General features: G+C 40.6%; 9 protein-coding genes across 9 annotated transcripts; 4 read left to right on the top strand and 5 right to left on the bottom strand.

Moving 5' to 3' along the window:
* The first annotated feature begins 727 nt into the window (after positions 1-727).
* PICMEDRAFT_90687 (hypothetical protein) lies at positions 728-3,539 on the top strand. Its single transcript, XM_019165059.1, has one exon. It carries the CDS (start codon positions 896-898, stop codon positions 3,329-3,331), a length of 2,436 nt encoding a protein of 811 aa, XP_019020154.1. The 5' UTR covers positions 728-895; the 3' UTR covers positions 3,332-3,539.
* Positions 3,497-5,809, bottom strand: PICMEDRAFT_70620 (hypothetical protein; the record flags this gene model as incomplete). The annotated part of the gene is made up of 1 exon (XM_019163690.1): positions 3,497-5,809. One exon carries the CDS (start codon positions 5,807-5,809, stop codon positions 3,497-3,499), a length of 2,313 nt encoding a protein of 770 aa, XP_019020153.1.
* A 335-nt stretch (positions 5,810-6,144) lies between these two features.
* PICMEDRAFT_14532 (hypothetical protein) lies at positions 6,145-7,742 on the bottom strand. Its single transcript, XM_019160418.1, has one exon. The coding sequence runs from the start codon at positions 7,626-7,628 to the stop codon at positions 6,276-6,278; it is 1,353 nt and encodes a 450-aa protein (XP_019020152.1). The 5' UTR covers positions 7,629-7,742; the 3' UTR covers positions 6,145-6,275.
* Positions 7,743-7,893: 151 nt separating this feature from the next.
* On the bottom strand, positions 7,894-9,462 carry PICMEDRAFT_14531 (hypothetical protein). Its single transcript, XM_019160417.1, has one exon. It carries the CDS (start codon positions 9,393-9,395, stop codon positions 7,992-7,994), a length of 1,404 nt encoding a protein of 467 aa, XP_019020151.1. The 5' UTR covers positions 9,396-9,462; the 3' UTR covers positions 7,894-7,991.
* Positions 9,463-9,659: 197 nt separating this feature from the next.
* On the top strand, positions 9,660-11,984 carry PICMEDRAFT_70617 (hypothetical protein; the record flags this gene model as incomplete). Its single annotated transcript, XM_019163689.1, has 1 exon — positions 9,660-11,984. One exon carries the CDS (start codon positions 9,660-9,662, stop codon positions 11,982-11,984), a length of 2,325 nt encoding a protein of 774 aa, XP_019020150.1.
* Positions 11,985-12,198: 214 nt separating this feature from the next.
* On the bottom strand, positions 12,199-15,735 carry PICMEDRAFT_70616 (hypothetical protein; the record flags this gene model as incomplete). Its single annotated transcript, XM_019163688.1, has 1 exon — positions 12,199-15,735. One exon carries the CDS (start codon positions 15,733-15,735, stop codon positions 12,199-12,201), a length of 3,537 nt encoding a protein of 1,178 aa, XP_019020149.1.
* A 272-nt stretch (positions 15,736-16,007) lies between these two features.
* PICMEDRAFT_178047 (hypothetical protein) lies at positions 16,008-17,572 on the top strand (the record flags this gene model as incomplete). The annotated part of the gene is made up of 1 exon (XM_019161752.1): positions 16,008-17,572. The coding sequence occupies one exon, from the start codon at positions 16,008-16,010 to the stop codon at positions 17,382-17,384; it is 1,377 nt and encodes a 458-aa protein (XP_019020148.1). The 3' UTR covers positions 17,385-17,572.
* PICMEDRAFT_90644 (hypothetical protein) lies at positions 17,573-19,805 on the top strand. The gene is made up of 2 exons (XM_019165058.1): positions 17,573-19,654; positions 19,676-19,805. Exons 1-2 carry the CDS (start codon positions 17,761-17,763, stop codon positions 19,705-19,707), a joined length of 1,926 nt encoding a protein of 641 aa, XP_019020147.1. The 5' UTR covers positions 17,573-17,760; the 3' UTR covers positions 19,708-19,805.
* Positions 19,781-20,549, bottom strand: PICMEDRAFT_14529 (hypothetical protein). Its single transcript, XM_019160416.1, has 2 exons — positions 20,291-20,549; positions 19,781-20,209 (listed from the first exon to the last, which is right to left on the bottom strand). Exons 1-2 carry the CDS (start codon positions 20,291-20,293, stop codon positions 19,904-19,906), a joined length of 309 nt encoding a protein of 102 aa, XP_019020146.1. The 5' UTR covers positions 20,294-20,549; the 3' UTR covers positions 19,781-19,903.
* Between the last annotated feature and the right edge of the window lie 3,949 nt (positions 20,550-24,498).

Genomic DNA, 24,498 nt, shown 5'->3' with positions numbered 1-24,498 from the left:
ATCCTCATAATGCTGGCTCAAGGCGTTACTTGGCACACAAACAAGAGTGTATCCACTACAGAGTTTGTCAATAAGACGGAGGTACTTCATAAACTGTAGCCAAGACACCTTGTCTTTCCCCTTGCTGTACACAGAACAAACGAAACAGAAGTATATTTCAGGAATCAATCCATTGACCGGTGGCTCTGTAAGCAAATCGTGCCAATCAAGCAAAAACTTGACAATCTCAAGACCTTTTCTGTCCATAGCAGATTAATCCTAGTTTTCCAAAACGTTCTTGTACTTTCTACCTAGTGTTGTAGCTGGAGACCAGGTGTTCTTTTCTTTGCAAAGGAAGTCTCATTTCACATCTGGTAGTGCCTTGCTAGAGATCCCCTAGAACCTGCCAGCTGAGCTTTATAATTTTTGCAAACTTGCGATGCTATCACATTATTCCCTTTTTGTCTTGCTGATTCGATCTTCTACACGATACCTTCAACCAGTTTCCGAAAATGGAAAATGATTACTTTTTTAACATGATTAGCTGTCAAATGGCTGAGATGCGGACTTGAGTGGGAGGCGCTTACGTAACAAGCAGAGAAAGTTGCTGAAAGCGGAATTGGGAGAGTATTCGCTGCATGAATATGGCCCAGCCTGCTGTTTTGTTTACGTTTCACGTTGATATAACACGGATGCTGAGAAACGGTGGAAAGAAGAAAGAACATTTCTTTGTTTATCACACTAATAACTTCTGCCATAGAGATTGTCCGGGCAGCCAAAAAGAGACTAGGCTCGAAAATACTTACTACCCTCGGAGGTCTAGTACACACTAGCAGATCTGATATATTGCTTACACCATCGATCTTTCTACATCCCATATACCGTCTCCAGCTGTTCTGATAGCGGCCAAATCAAAATGAGTGGCGACTCACTAGGAACAGGTATTGCAGAAGATCCGGATAGTGTTCCAGTGTCGAGCGAAAACTTTGAGCTATGGATTCGAATGGCCACAGACAACAAAATCAATACCAACAATACATGGAATTTTGCTTTGATTGACTACTTTCATGATTTCACCGTCCTAAGAGAAGGTGACGGGGTGAATTTCCAAAAAGCCTCCACGACTTTAGATGGATGCATGAAGATCTATTCACATAGAATTGACTCAGCGGCTAAAGATACAGGTACGTTATTATCGTCTCTTAACATCAAATCAAAACAAAACACGATTTCTAGCCGTCCTAGTAGCAGCAATAATCATGCACCTCCGGCATCTGGAGCTGGAAATTTGAACAAGAATAATCAGGCGGGGTCCCACAATGATGACGACGGGGAAAATCAGAACGAAGATGATAGCGACGACGAGCTCTCAGACGATGCGCCCGATGATGGAACAATAATTACGGGAGGAAATTCAAAATCTAAATCCAAAAGCAAAAACAAGAAGAAACATACCTATCTTGCTCCCTCTTTCAATACAATCAAGATTAAAGACCAAGACCGACCCGTTAAACCTGATCCAGTCTTCAAAAATGCGTTGGCCAACTTTGATGAAGGAGGTGCAAAGAGCTTATTGAATAATATCTTAAGACTTTCCAGGGAAAGCAAAGTTGTTTTTGATATCGCTGATGATACAGAGCTGATTATAGAAGATGACAGTGAAGAGGACGAAGATGGAAAAGAAAGTGCCCAAGATGAGGCCCATGGAGGTAGTGATCCAACACGTGGAGACTGTGAGGACTCAATTGATATAAACTTGCTGAAACGCCTTGTTGACTTTGATATCATCAACCATTCGCTTGATGTGTGCCCCTCGCTGAAAGAATTGGATGAAATATCCAATGGTAAAACCGATCCTGCGAACTTGTTGGAATACATGGATGAGGTTGATGTGTCTAGGATTGAAAATGATAGAAGACTTAACATAGAAGGTCATATTAATGATACTTTTGATGACAATGCACAACCGGACTTTATGCATGATCCTGATATTAATATGGCTGAGTCTAGTGACAATAATAGCAATGAAAGTGATAAAATGTCAAATGTTTCTAAACGTACCCAATATTCTTTATACATTGATGGTGTCGAAGATCCAGACGAGTCAGGTCACAATATAACCTTCACTAATCTTTTTGATGAAAATAGACAAAGAGAACAAGGCAAGATACGAGAGAAGGATCTAATAGATGCGACGAAACCTGATAAAACGGACATCGACATGATCAAAATTTACGATAGTATTGGAACGAGGCCTAGACTTTACTGGAAAATTGCAAGATTAAAACGCTCTACCAGCAATAATAGAACATTTAATGAAATTGACAATGATGAAGAGGATACTCATAATAATAGATCTAGTAAATATAGTCAGAAATCTACTTCAAGAGCGTACAATAAAAAGAAAGATGTGGTTTTAATTGACTTTTTGTCTGACAAAAATGATCCAAATGAGGAAGAACTCTTTGCTTCTACTGAGTATCTGTCCAAGATCATGCTCACCGAAAAGGAAAGGAAGTCTGGAAGACATCTTCTTGATAGTGATGCACCTTTCACTGCCAAGCGTCTTGCATTTTTGAGCACGAAGCCTAACCAGTTGATTAAATCAGTTTTGATGCAGAAAAGAAAAAACACGTTTGAAGAAAGAGAACTTGACAACATTCCTGCAAGTGAAGAGTTTTTTGCTCAGGCCTACAGAGATGAAAATGATAATGACATTTTGAATGATTCCATTTTTAGTGATCCTATTGATCACCCTTCAAGTTTCAACGATAATGACGACTTTGACCCGAACGGTATAGAAGGATTTGAAGTACCATTGCCTAATCCATTTGAAGAGCAACCTCGAAACACAGAAAACATGAATGCCCACCCTCAAACCTTGTACCGTACCAACGCGATTTCATACGCCAAAAGATCCAAGAAAGTTGATGTAAAATTACTTAAACAAAATATATGGAATTCAATAGAAGAAATATCAATTCACAAAAAGAAACGTTTCGCATCTCATTTTGAAGAAGAAGAAGGTAATGGAGGAGGCTATTCAAATAAAGTTCAAGAGGAAGGCACTCCTCTTGAAGTAGAATCGTCAGCAACGCGGTCAGAAGAGTCAACTACTAGGACATCAACCATGAGTCCTCCAGCTATGGATGATTTCGTTGACAGCGGAGAGGATATCGATTCCATGCAATTTACCAACGTGGTTGAAAAGATGTCCTTGAAATATAACACAAAAACTAAAAGAGATTTATCCACCAGTTTCTGTTTTATTTGCTTGTTGCACTTGGCCAACGAACAAGGATTAACGTTAGAGACCTTGAGTAATAATGAGGACATTATAATTCATAAGTAGTGTATTTTGTCGGTGAAGACATTCTAGGGTAATGTGATAATTTGTATAATATTGGGATTTTGTAAAAAAATATGAGAATGTACGAGGTTCGTAAAGTAGATATACAATGAGAGAAAGAATATGAATGATAAGAATGTATGAGTTTTTTTGCTTATGAATAGAACATTACCACTCTTGGGCAGTGTTACCATAAGGGGACTTCTTAGTACCCTTGACAGGAATAACGACAGAACAGCCTGGTTCGATAAATGAAAAGACATTTTTCCGCTTTGCCTCATATTCATCAATATATTTGGATTTGGTTAAAGTGATTCCAATATCATCCAGTCCGTTAACTAAACAATGCTTTCTGAAAGGTTCTACCTCGAAGTTCTCTACCAAAATATCACCATCTGGGCCCCTAATTTGTTGTTCAACTAGATCAACAGTGATTTGCTTTCCAGCTTTTGCAATTGGGTAGATCTTTTCCTTGATCACTTCTTGTGGAAGTCTGATTGGCAGTAAACCATTCTTGAAAGAATTGTTGTAGAAAATGTCACCGAAGGAAGGAGCAATAATGGATTTGATACCAAAATCTTTTAATGCCCATGGAGCGTGCTCTCTGGAAGACCCACAACCAAAATTGTCACCTGTACAGCAGATGATATTTGCCTTGTTATATGGCTCGACGTTCAAAACAAAATCGGTTGGAACATCCTTACCATCTGAGCCTTTTGTGAATCTAGCATCGTAAAAAAGACCTTTGCTTAAGCCAGTTCTCTTGATAGTTTTCAAAAATTGTTTTGGAATAATAGCATCTGTGTCAATGTTTGCTTTCTCCATTGGTGCAGCAACAGAAGTCAAAATAGTGAATTTCTCCATAGAAGCTGCTACTGCAGCTGGCTTTTCCTTACTAGCGGATTGAGAGTTTGGAGGGATATCATCGATCTCATCTGCAAGTTTTTCAGATTCTGTTTCCTTGGCTGGGATTGGTGCTTTCTCATGTGCATAAACAGCATCCTGAAGTTCTTTATCTTCCTCACCACCTAACTGGATCTTTGGAGAATCTTTAGATTCTTTGTATGGGAAGTTTCTGATATCTGTGAAGTGACCAATAATACCTGCGGCTGCAGCCATAGCAGGGGACATCAAATGAGTTCTCGAAAGGGCACCTTGTCTACCACGGAAGTTTCTATTGGAGGTAGAAGCACATCTCTCATATGGATCAAGGATATCGGGGTTCATACCTAAGCACATTGAACAACCTGCTTCTCTCCATTCGAAGCCTGCAGCCTCGAAAATCTTATCCAAACCTTCAGTCTCAGCTTGCTTTTTCACCAAACCTGAACCTGGGACGACTAGAGCCAATTTGATGTTCTCTGCCTTCTTATGACCTACTACAACTTTAGCAGCCTCTCTCAAATCTTCAATACGAGAGTTTGTACATGAACCGATGAAAACTTTGTCAATTTTGATATCTTGTAATGGGGTATTTGGGGTCAAACCCATGTAGTTGAGAGCAGCTTCAATACCACTTTTAGCTATTGGATCCGTGAAATCCTTTGGATCTGGAATCTTGCCTGTGATTGGAAGAGCATCCTGAGGAGAGTTACCCCAAGTAATGGTTGGAACAATATCTTTTGCCTGAATGATTACCTCCTTGTCAAACTTCGCATCTTCATCTGAATATAATGAGCTCCAGTAGTTGATGGCTTTGTCCCATTCTGCATCTTTTGGAGCCAATGGCCTTCCCTTTATGTAATCGAATGTAATTTGATCTGGGGCAATCATACCTGCTCTTGCACCAGCTTCAATAGCCATATTACAGATGGACATTCTAGCTTCCATACTCAAGTCACGGATAGCCTTACCAGCAAATTCAATGACACAACCTGTACCACCAGCAGTACCAATGACACCAATGACATGGAGCACCAAATCCTTGGACGTCACCCCTGGCATGAGTTCACCATCAATTCTAATAAGCATGTTTTTCGATTTTGCTTGGATGAGAGTCTGTGTTGCCAAAACGTGTTCGACTTCGGAGGTACCAATACCAAAGGCTAATGCACCGAATGCACCGTGGGTGGAGGTGTGGGAATCACCACATACAACAGTAGTACCTGGAAGAGTGAACCCTTGTTCTGGACCCACCACGTGGACAATACCTTGCCTGTCGTCAGTCATACCGAAATACGCTAAATTGAAGTCCTTGATGTTTTGTTCTAAGGTTTCAACTTGAAGTCTTGAATCTTCCTGGTCGATGAAGGTACTCACATTTTTAAAGTTTACTCTTGAAATTGTTGGAATGTTGTGGTCAACCGTGACAAGAGTGCAATCTGGTCTTCTCACAGTTCTGCTGGCAGTCTTCAAGCCCTCAAAAGCCTGTGGAGAAGTCACCTCGTGAACTAAATGTCTGTCGATGTAGATCAAACAAGAGCCAGAATCATCCTGGTGCACAATGTGATCTTTGAAGACCTTGTCGTAAAGCGTTGACATTATAGATGGTCTATTACTTTCTGAGTTTTCTTTGCTGTTAAAAACTACTCGAAGGTTGTTTCAAGACGGGTAGAAGATTTGTGTTTGCATGCACCGTCACAAAAAGAACGGACGGGAAGCATCTATATATATGATACTGCGGAGACAGATTACTAACATGTTCGAGGAAGCAAAAAATGCCGGAAAATGAAAAAAAACCGGCAAAAAACCGGAATGGGCGTCCTCCGGTACCGGAGCGCAGGCGCCAGCCCGGTACCGGCGGTCAGCAGTTACCCAATTGGAGACGACCACCTGGTCAGCCATATTTGGCGCCGGGGAAGGAGGAAGGGTGAGTTGTAGATAAGAGTCATTTTCGGAGTAGACATTATTGCATCAGTTACAGAGCTATTGCATCAGTTATAGAACTATGGAGATTATTTACACGAGTTGCGACGGGGCTGGACCGGCTCCAGATCGTAATCATCTTCTATTTCTTGAACTTCCAGTATGCAGCAATAGCAACGACCGTTATCGAACCGAGCTCGATGCATTTGAGAATTTTCTGTTGGGTTTTTTCCCGTCTAACGCACTGGGAATATGGAATGTCTCCCCTGAAGGACACCATCGTGTATAGAGGAATCCAGTACTGCGGGATAAGTCTCCCCAGAAAGCTGTCTAGTGTTTTGCGCAACAAGTATGCCGATGAGATAACCTTAGTGGACATCTCCTTGTAGTTATCGAGCGCCAACTTAAGAATGGCTTTAAGATCCTTGTGCCTGTTTGCGGTGTACGTATCAAATGCTGCCTCCCTGGTCTCCTTTTCGTCTAGTAGCCCTAACAAGATTCGCACGTCCTCAAACCCACAGTTCATACCCTGGCCATAAAATGGTACCATTGAGTGTGTGGCATCCCCGAGAATGATGCATTTGTCTGAAAAATGGTATTGACTGCATGTAACTTGCATTAGTGCACCCTTGGGATTGCCTGTAAAAGCCTTTACCACATTTTCCATACCGATGAGGTCAGCAGCATCAGGGAAGTTTGATAGAAAGAACGTCTCAATGTCCTCCGCCTTCTTCAGCGCTTCTGTCAGACTCCAAGGCCCAAAAAAGGTGGACGTAAATGACCCGTCGCTATTCGCCAAGGCAATCAACATGAACTCTTTACGCGGCCAAATGTGAAGATGGTTTGGATTGAGCAAAAAAGCTCCATTCTCACCTGGCGGAATATACAACTCCAAATAGCATTTATCGATGTACTCTTGCGAGTAGTCCATACGTATGTACTTTTGCATCTGGTATCTAACGTTTGAATACGAGCCGTCTGCACCAATGACAAAATCAAAATCAAAACTTCTTTTGACACCATATCTAACCTCGCATTCGACAGATGCTCCTCTGGTATTGAAGTTGAGATTTACAAGCTTATGCTCGAATTTGAGTTTGATTTGATTCACAGCTGTCTTGTTGAAAGTGTCGATTTCATCGAGCAAGCTCTCGTTCAATTTTGCTCGGTCGATAGAGTTGATGTGCTCCCCAAATAACCCATATATTTGGCTCTCTTGTTTCCCATCTAGCGTGTGAATCATCCGCCCGTGCATCGGAATGATCTCCTTCAACACCCGAGCACTCATTTCTGAATCTACAAATTCCAAGCCACGTATTCCACGGTCACTGACTGCTAAGTTGATTGAGCGCAAGTTCTTCTTGATTGCTGTTCCTGCCGTTCTCGGATCATCTCTTAGATCGAACAGCGTCACATTGTATCCACGATGACCCAAGCCCAAAGCCACTAACGCCCCAACAAGGCCCGCACCAATCACTGCTACTGACTCTGACATGCTTCTTCTTTGTTGGCGTTCTTCTGATTTACTTCTTTGCCAAACAATACAACCAAGTACCTTAACGAAGCCCAAAGTTCACCAAGTTCCCTGAAAGTGTATCCGCCCCACCTTGAAAGCCGAGTGGAATCATTTGCTCGCCAGAATTTCCGCAGATGGCCAAAAACAAAAATCACCTAATTCTCTGCAATACCCTATTTTCTCTGTTGTCTCATTGATCTCGAACACACCACAACCTTGTGATTGATGCCGGGGAGCATTTGCGTGCCACATCTTTTGAAATTTTGCAACTTCTTTCTTTCAAATACGCTTTACATTATTTATATAGTTTGATATAGTTCAGAAAATAGGCGCCTATACTCTTCAGTTTCTCAATACATCACGAAGATAACCGCCAAATTTCTCGGCACCTTGTTCCAAGGCACCCTTGAGTGCATTGAAATCGTCTCCCATGTATTTCTCAGCAAACTCCAACACTTGCTGCTCGACATCCCCACCTCCGTTGTTCTGTCTGAACTGCGCAGTGTCATCTTCCCCGTAATAGTCAGACGAAGAGATCGATTGTGCATTTGTGAAAGACTGAAGTTTCGTTCTAGCCTCCTGGGCTTTGGTTTCATCGTAGTTCCCAACACCATAGAACTGGTCTGAGGAGATACCCTTTTGAGTGCCAAATCTCTTCTCAACGTCACCAGTATACTGGACATCTTTGTACTTCTTACCTTGGTTAGCATCCAAAGTAGTTGGTGCAGTAGAGGCAGTCATACCGAAACCGAGCTTTGCAAAGCTCTGTCTGGTACTTTCAACATCATTCTTTTTGGCAGAAGATGGGTTTCCTGATAAAGCCAATGAAGCAGTTTTTGACTGACTTGCCTCCGGTTTGTCAAAAAGGGATATTGGACCTTTCTTGGTAGTGGCAGATGCAAAAGTGTCAGGAGTGGCCGTGGTGGCCTTCAGATTGTCGTTTGGATTGTATCCCAAATTCTTGATTTCTTGCTCTTCTCTCTTTGCCTCCTTCTCGAATTCATCAAAATCGATATCGTCAGATGCAACCTTTTTGATGTTCAGTTTGGCCTTGTTTTTAGAACCTGCACCCAAAATGTTCTTCTTCCCTAATATACTATTGCCCTTGGCAGTCTTGTTGACGACTCTTCTAGCTGGGGTAGTTTTAGCCTTTGCATTTGTGCTTTCGTCATTCAAAGAAGTGGTAGAATTGTTGACAGGAGGAGTTGATGCTCTTGAGGTCAAAGGTGATGGTGTATTAGTTGGCTTGTCCCACTTAGAGAAAAAATCATCACCAGCAGCTGAACTCTCCTCTTCACTTGCTTCAATAGAATCGGCATCGTCCCATTCTAAAATTTCTGGATGCCTTTTGGTGTCGTTCTCAACTCTCTTCTCCAGTTTCTCCTTGTAATTCGAACCAACAGAAGAATCATATATTTTCTTAGGCTCACTTCTCAATATACTTGAGCCACCGTTTTTGTTGATGTACTCCTTAAAACGGTCGTTCCCACCACATTTCATGCTTCTCAACTGTTTGTTAGTCCATTTTGTATCCAAAACCGAAGACTTAACAAACGAGATATGCACACCCATATTTCTGTGGTTGGCACTACATTGCAGACATATGAAGATCCCAAAAGGAATCGATGTCCAGGTAGGGTTTTTCGCATTGCAGTCAAAACATTGTCGATTGGCAGGGTTTTTCTGCAATCTAGTAAAAATTTGCTTGATAGTTGCAGTAGATGCAAACTCGTCTTCTGCACACATGGCAAATGTCTGGCGTGCTTTGGTACAGCTTTGTTACTCTTTTTTTAATCTTGAATGGTGTAAACACAGTGACACGTTATCCAAACTGCGACAGCTCATCAAATCAATATACAAAAATCTCCTCAGCAAAATAATCGCTCCTCTGTTTTTTCCTTTTTCTGAGCCGGTGAAAACTGCAGCTTTTCGCAGATACACCAAAAGTATGTCAAAGGTAAATAAAGAAAAAGTTTATCTGACCTTCGTTTATTTCAACAGGAGAGTAATATGGCAGGCCCATATCAAGGATCAAAAAGACATAGATCCCCTAGAGATGCCCCGGGGAGAAAAAGGGTACCCAGTTTAGGGTCATCTACAGCAAAAAAAGATTCGGAACACCTCCGGATAGGTGACAGGAATGAGGCAAAGGACGATGATGACGATGATGACAACCTCATGGTACTGAGCAAAGAGGATTTTGAGAACGCTATCAAATTGGTTACAAACAATAAAATCAACAATGTTAATACATGGGAGGTGAAGCTCATTGAATATTTTTACGATATGAATCATTTGAAATCAGACGATGGTGTATCCATCAATTTCCAGATGGCTTCTGCAACTTTGGACGGTTGCACGAAAGTCATTTCCAAACGAGTAGATTCGGTAGGGGTTGATACTGATGCGTTGATTCAAATACTAGCTATAAACAGTGACTCCAAATCCAGAAAAAAGAAATCCAGAGCGGAAGACGATGAAGATGATGACAATCAGAATGACCCCGATTATCAAGGGAGCAAGAAAAGTCGCCAGGATAAAACAGGAAGGGAAGCGGACAAATTTCTATCAATGGAAAAGCTCAAATTCAACGATCGCCATATCCAATTTGCCACTATTGATCCTGTTTTTCGTAAAATGCTTGCAGATTTTGACGAAGGGGGAGCTAAATCGTTATTGTTAAATAGTCTTAGAATGTCAAACGAAGGACGTGTTGTATTTGATGATACAACAACCACATCTTCTGCTTCTGATGGACACGATCTTAGTTCTTCAGTTGACTTCACAGTGAAACCAGAAAATAATGCAAACATAGACGACCAAATGGAGACGACCAATGGTAAACCTACAATTGCCGATGTTGATCTGAAAGACGAAGAAATGACAATTGATTTATTGCACATATATCAAAATGTTGTTCGAGACCCAAGATTCGACTCATTGGATATTTGTCATGAGATTACAGAAATCAAGAGCAGTATAGAAGATGTAGAGTATGGCAAGCAGTTTGTCAACAAGATAAACCAAAGAATGAAAGAAGATGAGAAAAAACTCGATCTCGACACTCCAGAATTTAATGTGGAGTATGATTATGATATTGATAATTTTGATTTGAACGATAACAACGTAGACTCTGTGAACAATTTCAACCTTTCAGAAGTCACCAATTTGAGCACAGGGAACTCCTCTGCAAACCCTGAAAACTATAAGTTGTACAATGACAACGGTTTTAATGCTAATGAACCTTTCCTTGATGAAGAGGAAGTCATAAAAAAAGAGTCAATTTTGATGGCAGAATTAGATAAGATACCCAGCGTAAGAAAACGCCAACATTGGAAAATACGTGCTATCAACTCAAACTCAAGGATAGCTGGTGAGAATGACAAGGAATCCATATTTACCAACAACGAAGGTGACTCCGCTTCTAATTCAATTTCCAAAAATACTAAATCGATCAAAGAAATCAAGAAAATGAAAAAAAAAGAATATATTATTGACTTCATGAACGATTCCACGGATGCTGATACTTCGATTCTTTTCAAGAAAGCAGCACGTCCGTTGAGATCATTGAATCCCGATCAAATTAACTCCGAAATGACCACTTTACCAGATTTGAAATCGTGGAGTTCCGAGAGATTGGTCAAATCATTGCTGAAACCGAAGCGAAGGCTGAGGAACGTTTTCACTAAAAGGACATCTTCAGCCTCTGCATTGTATGCCGACCGTGAGTTTTGGGCTGCTAAATATAATGACAAGACTACAAAGCCATCCGAGGAAATTGATCAGGATGCCGCAGATTTTTTATATGAGGTGATGGACAAACCTTTAGAGGAAAACATTGATTCTAGTGTGAATAACGAAAACGCTGTTGACGAGTTTGATGGCGGTTTTGATCCGGGTGTTTATGATTTTGATGCTCCAATTGACGACCAGAAATTGGTCAGTGACGAAACTGGACCTAATAGCCAGATACCTGGTTCATTAGGAACTGATGTGATCAAAGCAGCTAAACCATCTTGGCATACAGACAGTATTCATTTTGAAAAGAGATCCAAAAAAATTAATGTTCGTTTGCTAAAGCAAAATCTTTGGAATGTTACCCAGCAACATGTAACAGAGATAAAAAATGAGTCTTCATTTTTGTCGGAAAAAGAAAAAGCCAGTGACCTAAAATTATCTGATATTGTGAAAGATACGTACAAAAAATACCAAGGAAGGGAGAAATCTGATTTGTCGACATCGTTTTTTTTTATTTGTATGTTGCATATTGCAAATGAAGAAGGCCTTCATATTGAGAAAACTGATGACCTGTCTGATGTAATTATTCACGCATGAGTTGCTGAGTTCAGTTACCCCTCTACAATTCATGCCTTGCCTTCTGCAGTGAACTTTTTTTGTACTCTATTATGTATACCAGTGTATTTTACCAGCCTAGCTACCAGAGGCTAATTGGGCTAAATATTGTTATATATATATTCCGTGGCCAAGAATATTGTGTCCTAGGGCATGGCTATTCGGAATAGCTCTTGAATGTGATGAAAAACACGTCTCATCCTTGATTATCAGCCCTGCTTTCATCAAGTGTTCCCTCATTGGATTCTCCACTATCCTCATTATCACCATCATCAGCATTTGATAGGACTTTCATGTTATCAAAATACATTTGTTTCGTCTTATCTTTGAATTTTCTCCACCCTGAAACAATATATACATAGCTCGTATATGAAGATATGAGAATCCAACTTGAAAAATATATCCACGACTCGACATCTCGAGTTTCAGAAAAAAAAGATCCTAGTAAAAAACCCGGTAAAGAAGGATACGTGTAGCTGGATTCAGTTTTGGGCTTATGATTTGGAATTTCAGCGCTAGCGGTAAAGATCTGGAAACATGTAAAAGAGGTCTTTGCGCATAGGACACAAACAGCGGTAAAGAAGTATAGCCTTACTATCTTTTTATTCTGACCCCAGAAAGCTAAAGCCAGGGGTATATAACTTGCAAAGTAAAGCAAAGACCATAATGGAAAACGGTTTGTCTTCAACCGATATTCTAATACGGGTGATCCACAATGACTCAATCCAATTGCTAGAATGAATTGTTGATGAAGCTGTTTCACTACCGTTTTTACAAAAGGGTTGTTACCAATTATCCGATAGTGTTCTCTCAGTTTGTTTATATTATCAACAATAATGATTTTAATTGCTTTTACTCTTTCGCCGTTAGATTTCGAGTCCGTGTAAGCTTTAATGAGTGCACTCCATTGGTTACGAACTGCTTTAGTATCTTTTTCCAACCTAGGTAGAGCAAGTAGGGTGATTATAACACCGTAGATATCAACTTTATACCATTCTGTTGGAATTTTCAAGGCTCCTGTGATTCTCTTAGGAACCACAAATTTTATGAGAGGCTCACCGATGAGAATATTGCAGACATATAAAGCAAGAGTGATAAGCATTGACGCAAGCCAAAGAATCCCAAAAAGAGCAAATAATCTCCATTTGAAGTCTGGGGGCCTATACACAATCGTGTATGTCGTAACATCCATTGGGTCAACATCTCCATAAGGATTGTAAATCTCATCATCATCGGGATATTCGGGTATAGGTGCAAGTAGCTGATCAGATTTTGTCACAGGAACAAACAGTGTTCTGACAAAGTTTCGAGAAACATGATCGTCATTTGGAGCACGCACATAGTTACCATCAGGAACAAAACAGCATAAAGCGCTGGTATGAGTTGCAAAATACAAGTCGGTTTCAGATTCAAGGACAGGTTCCGAATAATCTGGGGTCGGGTTCGTCAATTTTGCAAACAACGTTTTGTATATTATTTTTCCTCTTTCCTTAGGGTTGTCTTCGTCCAGTAAAAATGAAGATAGACGTAACTGAGAACAAGCAAACTTAAAAACTGCTTTCCATATCTTGCAGAAGCTTTTCTCTAGGGACATACCTAGTATAAACACCAAAACAAACAGTGCACGTTCGTGAAAAAATTCGTTGTGAAAAGGTAAGATTTTGATTGGACTAAAAAGACGAATTCCCCACGATATTGCGCTAAATTCAATATGAATGTAAAGGCTGTAAACTGCAGCCGACAATGAAATACGTGAAAGTCTTAACGAAAAAGGTCTCATCAAGGCATCATGAACAAGCTGTAAATTTGGATCATCAGATGGACGAATGAAAAATAAAACACCATCTCGCAAAATATTTGAGCGAATCATCGACACAAAGGAAGCAAAAAAATACATGAAGTATGTACCCATGAACCATTTTGGAACCACACCAAAAAAATCTGTGCCAAAAAATGGAGGATCAAGTTTGTAGTTGTATAGATTGTCATTGAAGATCGGCACTAAAGCAAATTCAATTTGCATGCCGCAAAACAATGGGAAAATTGCCCATTCTATAGCAATGAGACTGAAGACTTTTACAATAGATGCTATCTGGAGCATAACTATGTATATTGTACGATAGTTCCCAGCCAACGGGTTACTTGGTGTGCAACTTCTTTCCATTTTTTTCATACATGCAAAAATGATCAAACCAAAAACAGCAAAACCTGTCAGAGTGACAATTATCCGTTCACTGCTAGAACTGGTCGGTGTCCATTGAACAGAATTGACATAAGCAGCTCTGAGTGGTAAAATTAGATTTCTTTGAAAAAAAGCCAAAATCAACTTTGGAACAATAAAATTTTGAGATTGTGCATAAACATACTGTGCAGGGCTAGATTTAATCAAAAGAGAAATGTAAGGATAAAAATAGGGATGCGCTATCATGAATAGTTTTTGTAATGGGGAGAAAACTAGTGCATCTAGAATTGATAAGAAAAGCATACCTTGATAGGAAGGTATTAGTTTGAAGCACACAAGTACTACCATAGACACCAAGTTTGCCAACAAAGTGAGCTGAAAAATGAAAGTTATATTTTTGGGTCCATCCCACATTCCCTGGAGCTGTTCTTGCCCATCGTCCTGTTCTACTACTGGAGCTGGGATGGGTGGGTCAATTTCATTAATATCGTCAATATTCTGAGCGGGGACTGCCATGTCTGGATCTTGAAAATTCATTAAAAGTCTTGCATTAGCTCTAACAAGCTCATCATCAACATTAGCTCTGCCGTCTCTGTTAGCAACGTTCTGAATTACTTGAAACATCTCTCTCTCCTCGGTTCGGTGGTTCAAAAGAGTAATGCGGTATTTCTTGTAGAGTTCGAACACCTTCTGTATATCTTCGTCATTTATCACTTCTGGATCTAGGCCACGTAAATACACCTGATCTGCAACAGTATCTCTTACAGTTGGGTCTTCTACTAATTCTTCAATCATTCTATGAAGTGAATTAACCATGAGTAAGATTTCTGCCCGCTCAAAGACATGGCCCTCAACCCATCCAACACTTTCAAGTTCTCTATTGACACGCTGCTCATTTTCTTGTCCACGTAGAGCTCTTCTCCTTCTGTTGAGTTGGAAAAGATCAACAAGCTTTCGACGTTGCGGCCCAATTTTTTTATCAATAATTTTTTGAAATCCTTCATCTCCAACAAAAGAGTTCTGTATTATTATCATGGAAATTATAATCACGGAAAAAGTCATGGCAATGAAGAGTCCATGAAAAATGACACACTGGAGAAATGATAAATAGTTCACGATGAAATATTCCGATGATTTGTAATCTTCAAACATGTTTGGTAGAAAAGGACTTTCAATTCGGATGGGTACACCCAATTGAAAGTCTATGATTTTGTCTATAAGGGAAATAACAGTGGGGACCTCAAATACAGCACAAAATATCATAAGAGAATACTTCACCACTTGGTACTGATAGTGAATCAGGTCTCTGAAAAATTGTTTCAAGATGATTTTTAGCGGAACTGAATCTGGCACACCATCATTATAAATGATCTTGAATTTAAACTTAGAGTGACAGATATCACATATGTCCTTATTTGAATGCTCCAGCCAATACTGAAGGCAATCTTGATGAATGTACTTTATCGAACCCCTACACTTGCATGGATGAAACAAGGGCTGATCTGGAGTGCCTTCACACCTGCAGACTCGACAAAACTTCTCCTCAACCATCGCCACAAGTATTGATTTGTATGCTTTGTGATGCAAAAGCTGAGGTTGCTATGTACAGCCCTTTGAAGTAGCTTTCAAAGTTGGTGATGATGAGTGAAATAGTTCGTTAGAGAAATCCTCATTATAGAAGGATCGCCTCAAGAAATTGAGAGAAGTTGGCACTTTTTGTCGTGAAAGTTGCGGCGATCGGCTTTTGATGCAGTTGACGCGGACATGATTAAACATGTTTTCATAATTTTGGCTAAGCCCGACCTTCGTGGATGTTGTATCTTATGTTTTGCGGGCACCACAAACCGTTAGTGAGACCGGAGGGCTTAAAGTTTATTGCAGGTATGAATAATAAGGCTGTGAAACATGGAAATGACACTCTAGTGGATGGAAAAGAAGTTACAAAAAAGCAAAAGGTGACGAGTGAGCTCGATAGCGTGCTAAATACATCAGATTTAGACGCATTCTTGAAGGATGTATCAGTGCCCTTAGTTAGCTCTACGGAAGGAACTCCTGATTTGGATGATATGCTTTTGGGAGGCTTGCCACAACCCAATCTGAAGGAGGATGTTGCTGTTGATCGGGCGACGGTTTTGAAAGAGACCAACGTTGCTAAATCCATAAAGGAGAATAACATTCCCAGAACTAGTAGCACGGGTGCTACCGTTGAAGGTGGCAATGTATATGCTATGAATGCCAATTTGAGCAAGCCGAAGCCTAAGAAAAAGAATTATAATTTCACAACCGGAAAAAACGATGGGCCACAAGCGACGGATGAGTCTGGGGTACCGTTGGACATTGTCAAAGGACGAGAGTATTTGCATGAGAGGTTCGATACTTTGAGGAAAGTAAACATGTCAGAGTTGCTACTGCAGAAGAAGCGTGAGGAGGATGAAGGGATACAAATGGACGAGGAAAGCGAAAGCGAAAGTGAAAGCGAAAGCGATAGTGATAGTGAGCTTGGCACCGGGAGTGATAGCGGAGAGGAGAGCGAAGAAGACAAAGAAGAAGCGGAAAAGGTGCCGAAGGACTTTGAAGACCTGCTTGAGCTATTTGACATCAACCCAGATGAAATGTCGCTTGACCTCACGATCAACGAAAAGCGGAAGCTCCTCATCGACAGCATGGATGACAAGCAGTTGAACCGATACGAGTTCTTCCGTCGAACGAATTTGAACATTGGAGGAATCAAGAAACTGATTAACAGCATTTGTGGGGTGAGTGTCCCGAACGACTTTGCAAAGCTTCTCGGTGGTGTCGGCAAGGTCTTTGTCGGCGACATCGTCGAGATGGCGAAACAGGTGCAGCGGGAGGAAAACGAGGCCCGGGTCGGTCAACAGATCCGCTACAAACTGGGCCTCCGGGACTTTGAGGACGCTCTTAAGAAGTACCATGCCGGCACAGTCGACCAGCTGCCTAGAAGACCCCAGATCCCTCCTTTCTATGAGACCCTTTTGCAGCTAGACACCGGAGCCAGTCTTGTTAACATCCGCCGACGCGTCGACACCTACAATAATTTCCGTGTCGTGATTCCGAAAGAGGACGCTCAGCTAACGCCGGATCACGTGCGCGAGGCGTGGCGCAGGCTGCGACTGAGTGGTGGTGGCAGTGTTGAGCCGTGGCGGCGTGGCGCAGGCGGACGTGGTGGTGGATTGTTCTAGAAGAGCGTAGAAAGCGGCGGGGAAGCTTGCGGAGGATGGACTAGACTGGGCAGATGTCGGAGATGGTGATCTCTTCCGAATGTTCCAGGCGTTCCTGGCTATCCTCGGTTTTCGAGAGGGTTCCATCCTTCTCCGTGGGCCAGCTCTTGTGGGGTGATGGGAGGACATGTCGATTGGGCTGATGCGCAGCGTGGAGGGGCTATATAAAGGTTGGTCTTTCTTCCTTTCTGTCCCAGGTTGTTGTTCGATGGTCTTTAGTGGTTGTGAGTTATATAATTCTTGTATTTATTTATTTCCCCACTATACAACGAACTTTAACAGGTTTATCAATAGAACACAAAACTAGTACAGATATCCATATATACACAAAAGAAATATGTCAAAAGCTGTCGGTATTGATTTAGGTACTACATACTCATGTGTGGCACACTTTGCCAACGACAGAGTGGAGATCATTGCCAACGACCAGGGTAACAGAACCACTCCATCTTTCGTTGCCTTCACGGACACAGAAAGATTGATTGGTGAGGCTGCCAAGAACCAAGCTGCAATGAACCCACAGAACACAGTCTTTGATGCCAAGAGACTTATTGGTAGAAAGTTTGACGATACGGAGGTGCAAACGGACATGAAGCACTTCCCTTTCAAGGTCATCAACGAAGGGGGTAAGCCAAAGATCCAGGTCGAGTACAAGGGTGAAACTAAGGTGTTCACTCCGGAAGAAATTTCTTCCATGGTGTTAACTAAGATGAGAGAAACCGCCGAAGCATTCCTGGGTACTAAGGTTAACGACGCAGTTGTCACTGTTCCAGCATACTTCAACGACTCCCAGAGACAAGCAACCAAGGATGCAGGTGCCATTGCAGGTTTGAATGTTTTGAGAATTATCAACGAGCCAACGGCTGCCGCAATTGCCTACGGTTTGGACAAGAAGGATTCCGGAAAGGGTGAACACAACATTTTGATCTTCGACTTGGGTGGTGGTACTTTCGATGTTTCTCTTCTATCTATCGACGAAGGTATTTTTGAGGTCAAGGCTACCGCTGGTGACACCCATTTGGGTGGTGAAGATTTCGATAACAGATTGGTTAACTTCTTTGCCACCGAGTTCAAGAGAAAGTACAAGAAGGACTTGACTTCTAACCAGAGAGCATTAAGAAGATTGAGAACTGCTTGTGAAAGAGCAAAGAGAACTTTGTCATCTTCTGCTCAGACTTCAATTGAAATTGACTCCTTGTTTGAAGGTCAAGACTTTTACAGCTCTATTACCAGAGCCAGATTTGAAGAACTTTGTGCTGATTTGTTCAGATCCACGCTGGACCCTGTCGAAAAGGTTTTGAAGGACTCAAAATTGGACAAGTCCTCAATTGAAGAAATTGTTCTTGTCGGTGGTTCTACCAGAATCCCAAAGGTTCAAAAATTGGTTTCCGACTTCTTCAACGGTAAGGAACCAAACAAGTCTATCAACCCAGATGAAGCAGTTGCTTATGGTGCCGCTGTTCAAGCTGCAATTTTGACCGGTGACCAATCTTCCAAGACTCAAGACTTATTGCTATTGGATGTCACTCCATTATCTTTAGGTATTGAAACCGCTGGTGGTGTGATGACAAAGTTGATTCCAAGAAACTCTACTATCCCATGTAAGAAGTCTGAAACTTTCTCCACCTATGCTGACAACCAGCCAGGTGTCTTGATTCAAGTCTTCGAAGGTGAAAGAGCAAAGACGAAGGATAACAATTTGCTAGGTAAGTTTGAATTATCTGGTATTCCTCCAGCTCCAAGAGGTGTCCCACAAATTGAGGTCACTTTCGATATTGATGCCAACGGTATCCTTAACGTTTCTGCTCTTGAAAAGGGTACTGGTAAGACTCAAAAGATTACCATTACAAATGACAAGGGTAGATTGTCCAAGGAAGACATCGAAAGAATGGTATCTGAGGCTGAAAAGTTTAAGGAAGAGGATGAGAAGGAGAGCAAGAGAATTGCTGCTAAGAACCAATTGGAGTCTTATGCTTACTCTTTGAAAAACAGTGCTAACGAGGCCCAATTCGAAGAAAAGGTCGGTGCTGAAGACAAAGAGAAATTGACCAAGAAGTGTGAAGAAGTTATTGAGTGGTTAGACTCCAACCAAACTGCATCTACTGAAGAATTTGAAGACAGATTGAAGGAGTTAGAACAGGAAGCTAACCCAATCATGCAAAAGTTGTATGCAGCTGGTGGTGCCCCTGGTGGTGCTCCAGGTGGTGCTCCAGGTGGATTCCCAGGTGCAGGTGCAGGTGGTGCAGCTCCAGATGCAGGTCCTTCTGTCGAAGAAGTTGATTAAGCGGTTTGATCAACTTAAAAAAACCGCTAATGATTTATGTTTCTCCATAACTGTTTTTCTTTTTTGTCACTTTACCACTCCATCCACGAACCTATATATATAAATAATACCTTATAATAAAAAATATCATTAATTATGAGTTTACTGGAAAAATAAAACGTAATACTATATAATTCTTGCTTATAGTCTGAAAGTGCTACACAAGGAGGTAACCATAGTATGCGGTAGACAATAGCCCAATACCGGTGAGAACCAATGGAACTGTCTTTTCAAACTTGGTAAGAATGGCTCTTGCAAAACCTGCAATTAGCAAAATTACAGACGCTGCTAAAGAGATGATTAAACCAGATCTTCTCCCCTTGGATGCCAAGGCACCTCCAACAAAGTAAATTACAGACACAAGACCACCAGCCAAAAGAGATGGAACTGAACCTTTCTTCACATAACCCATGAACGCACCAGCTAATGTCACGGTTCCCAGTAAATAAGATGAAATTGCCACCTGCATCAAATACCACAAAACACCTTGGTTAGTACTAGTTTTCCAAAAAAACAGCTTTATCACCTCCAGCTTGGTACGTACCATTGTAACTAATTGTAAATTTAATTCTACAATATTTGTTTCCCTTTTATCTCAACCTCTAGTTACTAATGAGCTAAAGGCGATTGACAACTTCATGCTTAAGACTTGAAGCAAGGGCAAAAATCAAATGATTCTCAATTGTAGAAGAAAACGAGGCAGTCACGTGATGACAAAGAGTACAGTATGCGTGAAACGCAAAGAAAGAAAGTTGCCACAAGTGTAAGAAGCAAATCAATTCAGAACATATAGCCTGTGTTGCTAACTGGGCAATGAATGAAGGAAAAACTGATTATGGTAGAGCCTTTAAGTTGCGAACAACAAGCTCGAAGCCTCTCCGCCTTCGGAGTAACAAAAAGCAGTTGAGCTTAATCACAGGAAAGATAGCAGAGCGTGAAAGAAAAACGCGTCTGGAGCACGAAAATAAAAGAGCTGAGCTTGCTTCTGGCTATTTTGGTGTTTATCAGTGAAGACTCGTTGCTGTTCATCTTGCGCTTGGACTTGTTTATAGCAGGAAAAACAAAACTAAAGTCAAGGCCAAGATTAAGAAAACATGGGAAGATTAGTTGGTCTCGAGCTTTACAACTTTAAATCGTACCGGGGAAAAACACTCGTCGGTTTTGGTACCTCTTACTTTACATCAATAATAGGCCCTAATGGATCAGGAAAATCTAATATGATGGACGCAATCTCATTTGTTTTGGGTGTCAGATCTAATCAGCTACGGTCAAAAAATATCAGTTCTTTGATATATAGGGGTCAAATTAACGATGAAGCTCCCCAACAAGATTTAGGTGAGGAAGACGAAGAAGCTGATGTTATTGATGAGGACAGCGACATGGAGATGGATAAGGAGTTGGAAACAGACTTGTCATCGAGAGAAACTGACCCCAACTCAGCATATGTAGTTGCCGTATATGAAAAGGACAACAAGGAGATTTTGAACTTAAAGAGAGAGATCAACCCGAATGGTACAAGCTCATTTATTGTCAATGGCGTTCAGGTTTCAGTTAGTCAATACCTCAAGTTACTAAAGGAAGAAAACATCCTCATAAAAGCTAAAAATTTTTTGGTTTTCCAGGGTGATGTTGAAAAGGTCGCATCTCAATCACCACAAGATTTGACTAAGATGATCGAAAGCATCAGTGGCTCAATTAATTATAAAAAAGATTTTGATGAATTGAAAGAAGAAAAGGAAAAAGCACATGACATAACTGCACTGAAAAACTCACAAAAGAGAAACTTAAAAGATGAAATAAAGAACTTGCGGGCAAAATGTTTTGAAGCCGACCAATTTGCGAAGAAGACTAAAAAGTTAGACCACTTAATAGTAACGCAATATGTATCAAAACTGAATTACCTCGACCGTCTAAACGACAAATTGCAAATTAGTCTTGAAACCAAAAATGAGGAAATTGCTACTATCTCCACTGGTGTTGAGGCAAAACAGGAGGAATATAAGGATTTTATACGCACCCAGTCTGATGAACATATGACCATTAAAGAGTACGAATCGAAGATTGAGAATGATGAATCAGCTTTGAAAGCAATCAAAACTTCTTTAATTCCTCTAGAATCCGAAACCTCTCAGCTAAACGAGAAAGTCAAAGATTATGAGAAACGGATAATGCAAATTGAACTTGAAAGGAAGGAACAGAAGTCAGTGGTAAGTGATGCAGCTAAGGTATTGTCATCAATTAGAACTGCATATGCTAATTTCAAAGCAGAAAAGGAACGAGAGCAAGAGAAGGTAACTATGGAACACAGTGGTCCCATTCTTTCTTCATTCAACTCAAATATTGAAATGTTAACTGAATACAACAAATTGAGGGATGAGTTTTTAGCCAAGGCAGGTAGCTTGGAGTTGAAACTTGATGAACTCAAAGAGGAGCAATTGCTTTTAACAACAGAAGTAGATGCTCAGAGTCTAACCGAAAATATTATTAAAGCAAGAGTATCAGATTTAGAGTTAAAAAAGAGTTCTTCCGAATCAAAAAAGAAGCAAGTAGAGTTGCAGATCAAATCCAATGCATCATCGATTAAAGGTTTTGAAAGAGAATTGAACTCCTTGGAATCATTGCGCCAATCGATCAAAGAAAAAGAGCAGGAATTAAACCACGAACTCAAGAGTGTTTTATTAAGACTAAGTGAAATAAATGCCATACAAAGAGAGAATACTAAAGAAAGGAAGTTGAGAGAGACGTGTGTCACCTTGAAAAGGCTATTTCCTAATGTACGATGCTTATTGAATGACATCTGTAAGCCTAAACAAAAGAAGTACAGTGTTGCATTGGCAGCTATCTTAGGCAGAAACTTTGACGCCATAATTGTTGATACTATTTCAACAGCAACTGAGTGTATAGAGTATATGAAGGAACAAAGATTAGGTGTTGCGTCCTTCATCCCGTTAGATACCGTTAAAGTGCAACCTTTAGATTCCAATTTGCGTAATTTGTCACAAAATGCACGTCCTGTTATTGACACTATAACCTATCCAGCTGAATTTGAGAGAGCCGTTCAATACGTGTGTGGAAATTCCTTGGTCTGCGATACAATAGAAATAGCAATTTCATTGCGTTGGAGTAGAGGTGCCAATGTCAAATTGGTTACCTTGGATGGAGCACTAATCCATAAAAGTGGTTTGATGACCGGAGGAGGCAGTGACAACTTTAACACTAAATGGGATAAATCGGAAGTGGGTTTATTGACTGAACGGAAGGAAGAATTGAAATTCAAAATTTCAGAGATCCACTCTAAAATACCTGATGAAATGAAAAATCGTGTCATTTTTGAAGAGATAGAAAGATTAAAATCCAAAATGCCTGAATATGAAAGGAACTTGGACAATGCCACGAGAAGCATGCGGGATATTGAAGTTGAATTGAACCATGAAGTTGATTTGTTGAAAGAGAACACCGATAAAAAAGAAGATCTAGAGAAGAGGATCTTGTCTATAAATAAGCAGTTGGAAAATGAACATACCGCTTATCATAATATACAAGGAGAAATCTATGATGGCTTTTGTACCAAATACAACTTTGATAATATTGAAGACTACGAAACTAACTATAGTGCAAAAGTTGTTCAAGAGGCAAAGGAAAACTCTAGATATGTCAAAGAAATCCAACGTCTGGAAACTAAGCTTGAATTTGAACAGGAAAGACTTGACGATTACCAAAAACATCTTACTAAACTAATGGATGATAAAGACAATTTTTATCAAAATTGGCTGGTTTTGTCTAAAGAACGTGAAAAGGTTGAGGAGAAAATTGACGAGATCAAAAGCGAGCTTGAAGTAACTAAAGAAGATTACACGAGATTGAAACAAAAGGCTAAAGTTTTGCTAAACAAAGCAACAAATATGGAGTCAGAGATTGTTTCCCTCAAGAGTGACTTGAAGCAAACTAAAAAAGAAGTTGTCACCATAGAGGAAGAGCTAGATTCTCTCAAGTTGGAAAAAAGATCACAGTTGATCAACGCTAAACTCGAAAATATCCAACTGCCTCTGCTATCTGGAAACCTAGATGACATTTTGATCGAAGGTGAAGGCAGGGCTCAAGCAGAAGTGAGTCAAGAATTAGAAACGATTTTGTCAGCAATCGAGATTGATTACTCAGATTTAGATGATGAGTATTTTGTTTTTATCGAAGGGGAAGACAGGGGTGACATAGACGATGAGGATCGGGTTGAGTTTTCTTCTGAAGCGGTTGAAGCAAGGTGTAAACTACAGATTGAAAAATTACAAGAGGAAGTACGAGGAATGCATCCTGACATTCGAGCTCGTGAACATCTTGATACGGCACAAGAAAGGTATAGAGAAGTTGATGCGGAGTTTATCGAGGCACGAAACAACGAAAAGGAAATAGTTTCCAGGTTTGAGAGAGTAAAAGACGACCGTCATGAAAAGTTTATGAAAGCGTTTGAGCACGTTTCCGATAATATCGATGATGTCTACAAAGAGCTTACAAAATCAAGAGCATCTCCCTTGGGTGGCTCTGCATACTTAACCTTAGAAGATGAAGATGAGCCATATTCTTTCGGTGTTAAATACCATATCATGCCTCCACTAAAACGTTTCAGAGATATGGAAAATTTGAGTGGTGGGGAAAAAACTATTGGTGCACTAGCTTTGTTGTTTGCAGTTCACTCATTCCATCCTTCACCTTTCTTTGTCTTAGACGAGGTGGACGCCGCATTGGATAACTCAAACG

Source organism: Pichia membranifaciens (genome assembly GCF_001661235.1).
Source record: "Pichia membranifaciens NRRL Y-2026 unplaced genomic scaffold PICMEscaffold_1, whole genome shotgun sequence".
NCBI lineage: Eukaryota > Fungi > Ascomycota > Pichiomycetes > Pichiales > Pichiaceae > Pichia > Pichia membranifaciens.
Note: the sequence above shows the minus strand (reverse complement) of the source record. Positions and strands in the feature narration are given on the sequence as shown.

What these genes read in the sequence shown, in the direction of transcription:
- PICMEDRAFT_90687 (XM_019165059.1), top strand. Translation starts at nt 896, where the DNA reads ATGAGTGGCGACTCACTAGGAACAGGTATTGCAGAAGATCCGGATAGT.
- PICMEDRAFT_14532 (XM_019160418.1), bottom strand. Translation starts at nt 7,628, where the DNA reads ATGTCAGAGTCAGTAGCAGTGATTGGTGCGGGCCTTGTTGGGGCGTTA.
- PICMEDRAFT_14531 (XM_019160417.1), bottom strand. Translation starts at nt 9,395, where the DNA reads ATGTGTGCAGAAGACGAGTTTGCATCTACTGCAACTATCAAGCAAATT.
- PICMEDRAFT_90644 (XM_019165058.1), top strand. Translation starts at nt 17,761, where the DNA reads ATGTCAAAAGCTGTCGGTATTGATTTAGGTACTACATACTCATGTGTG.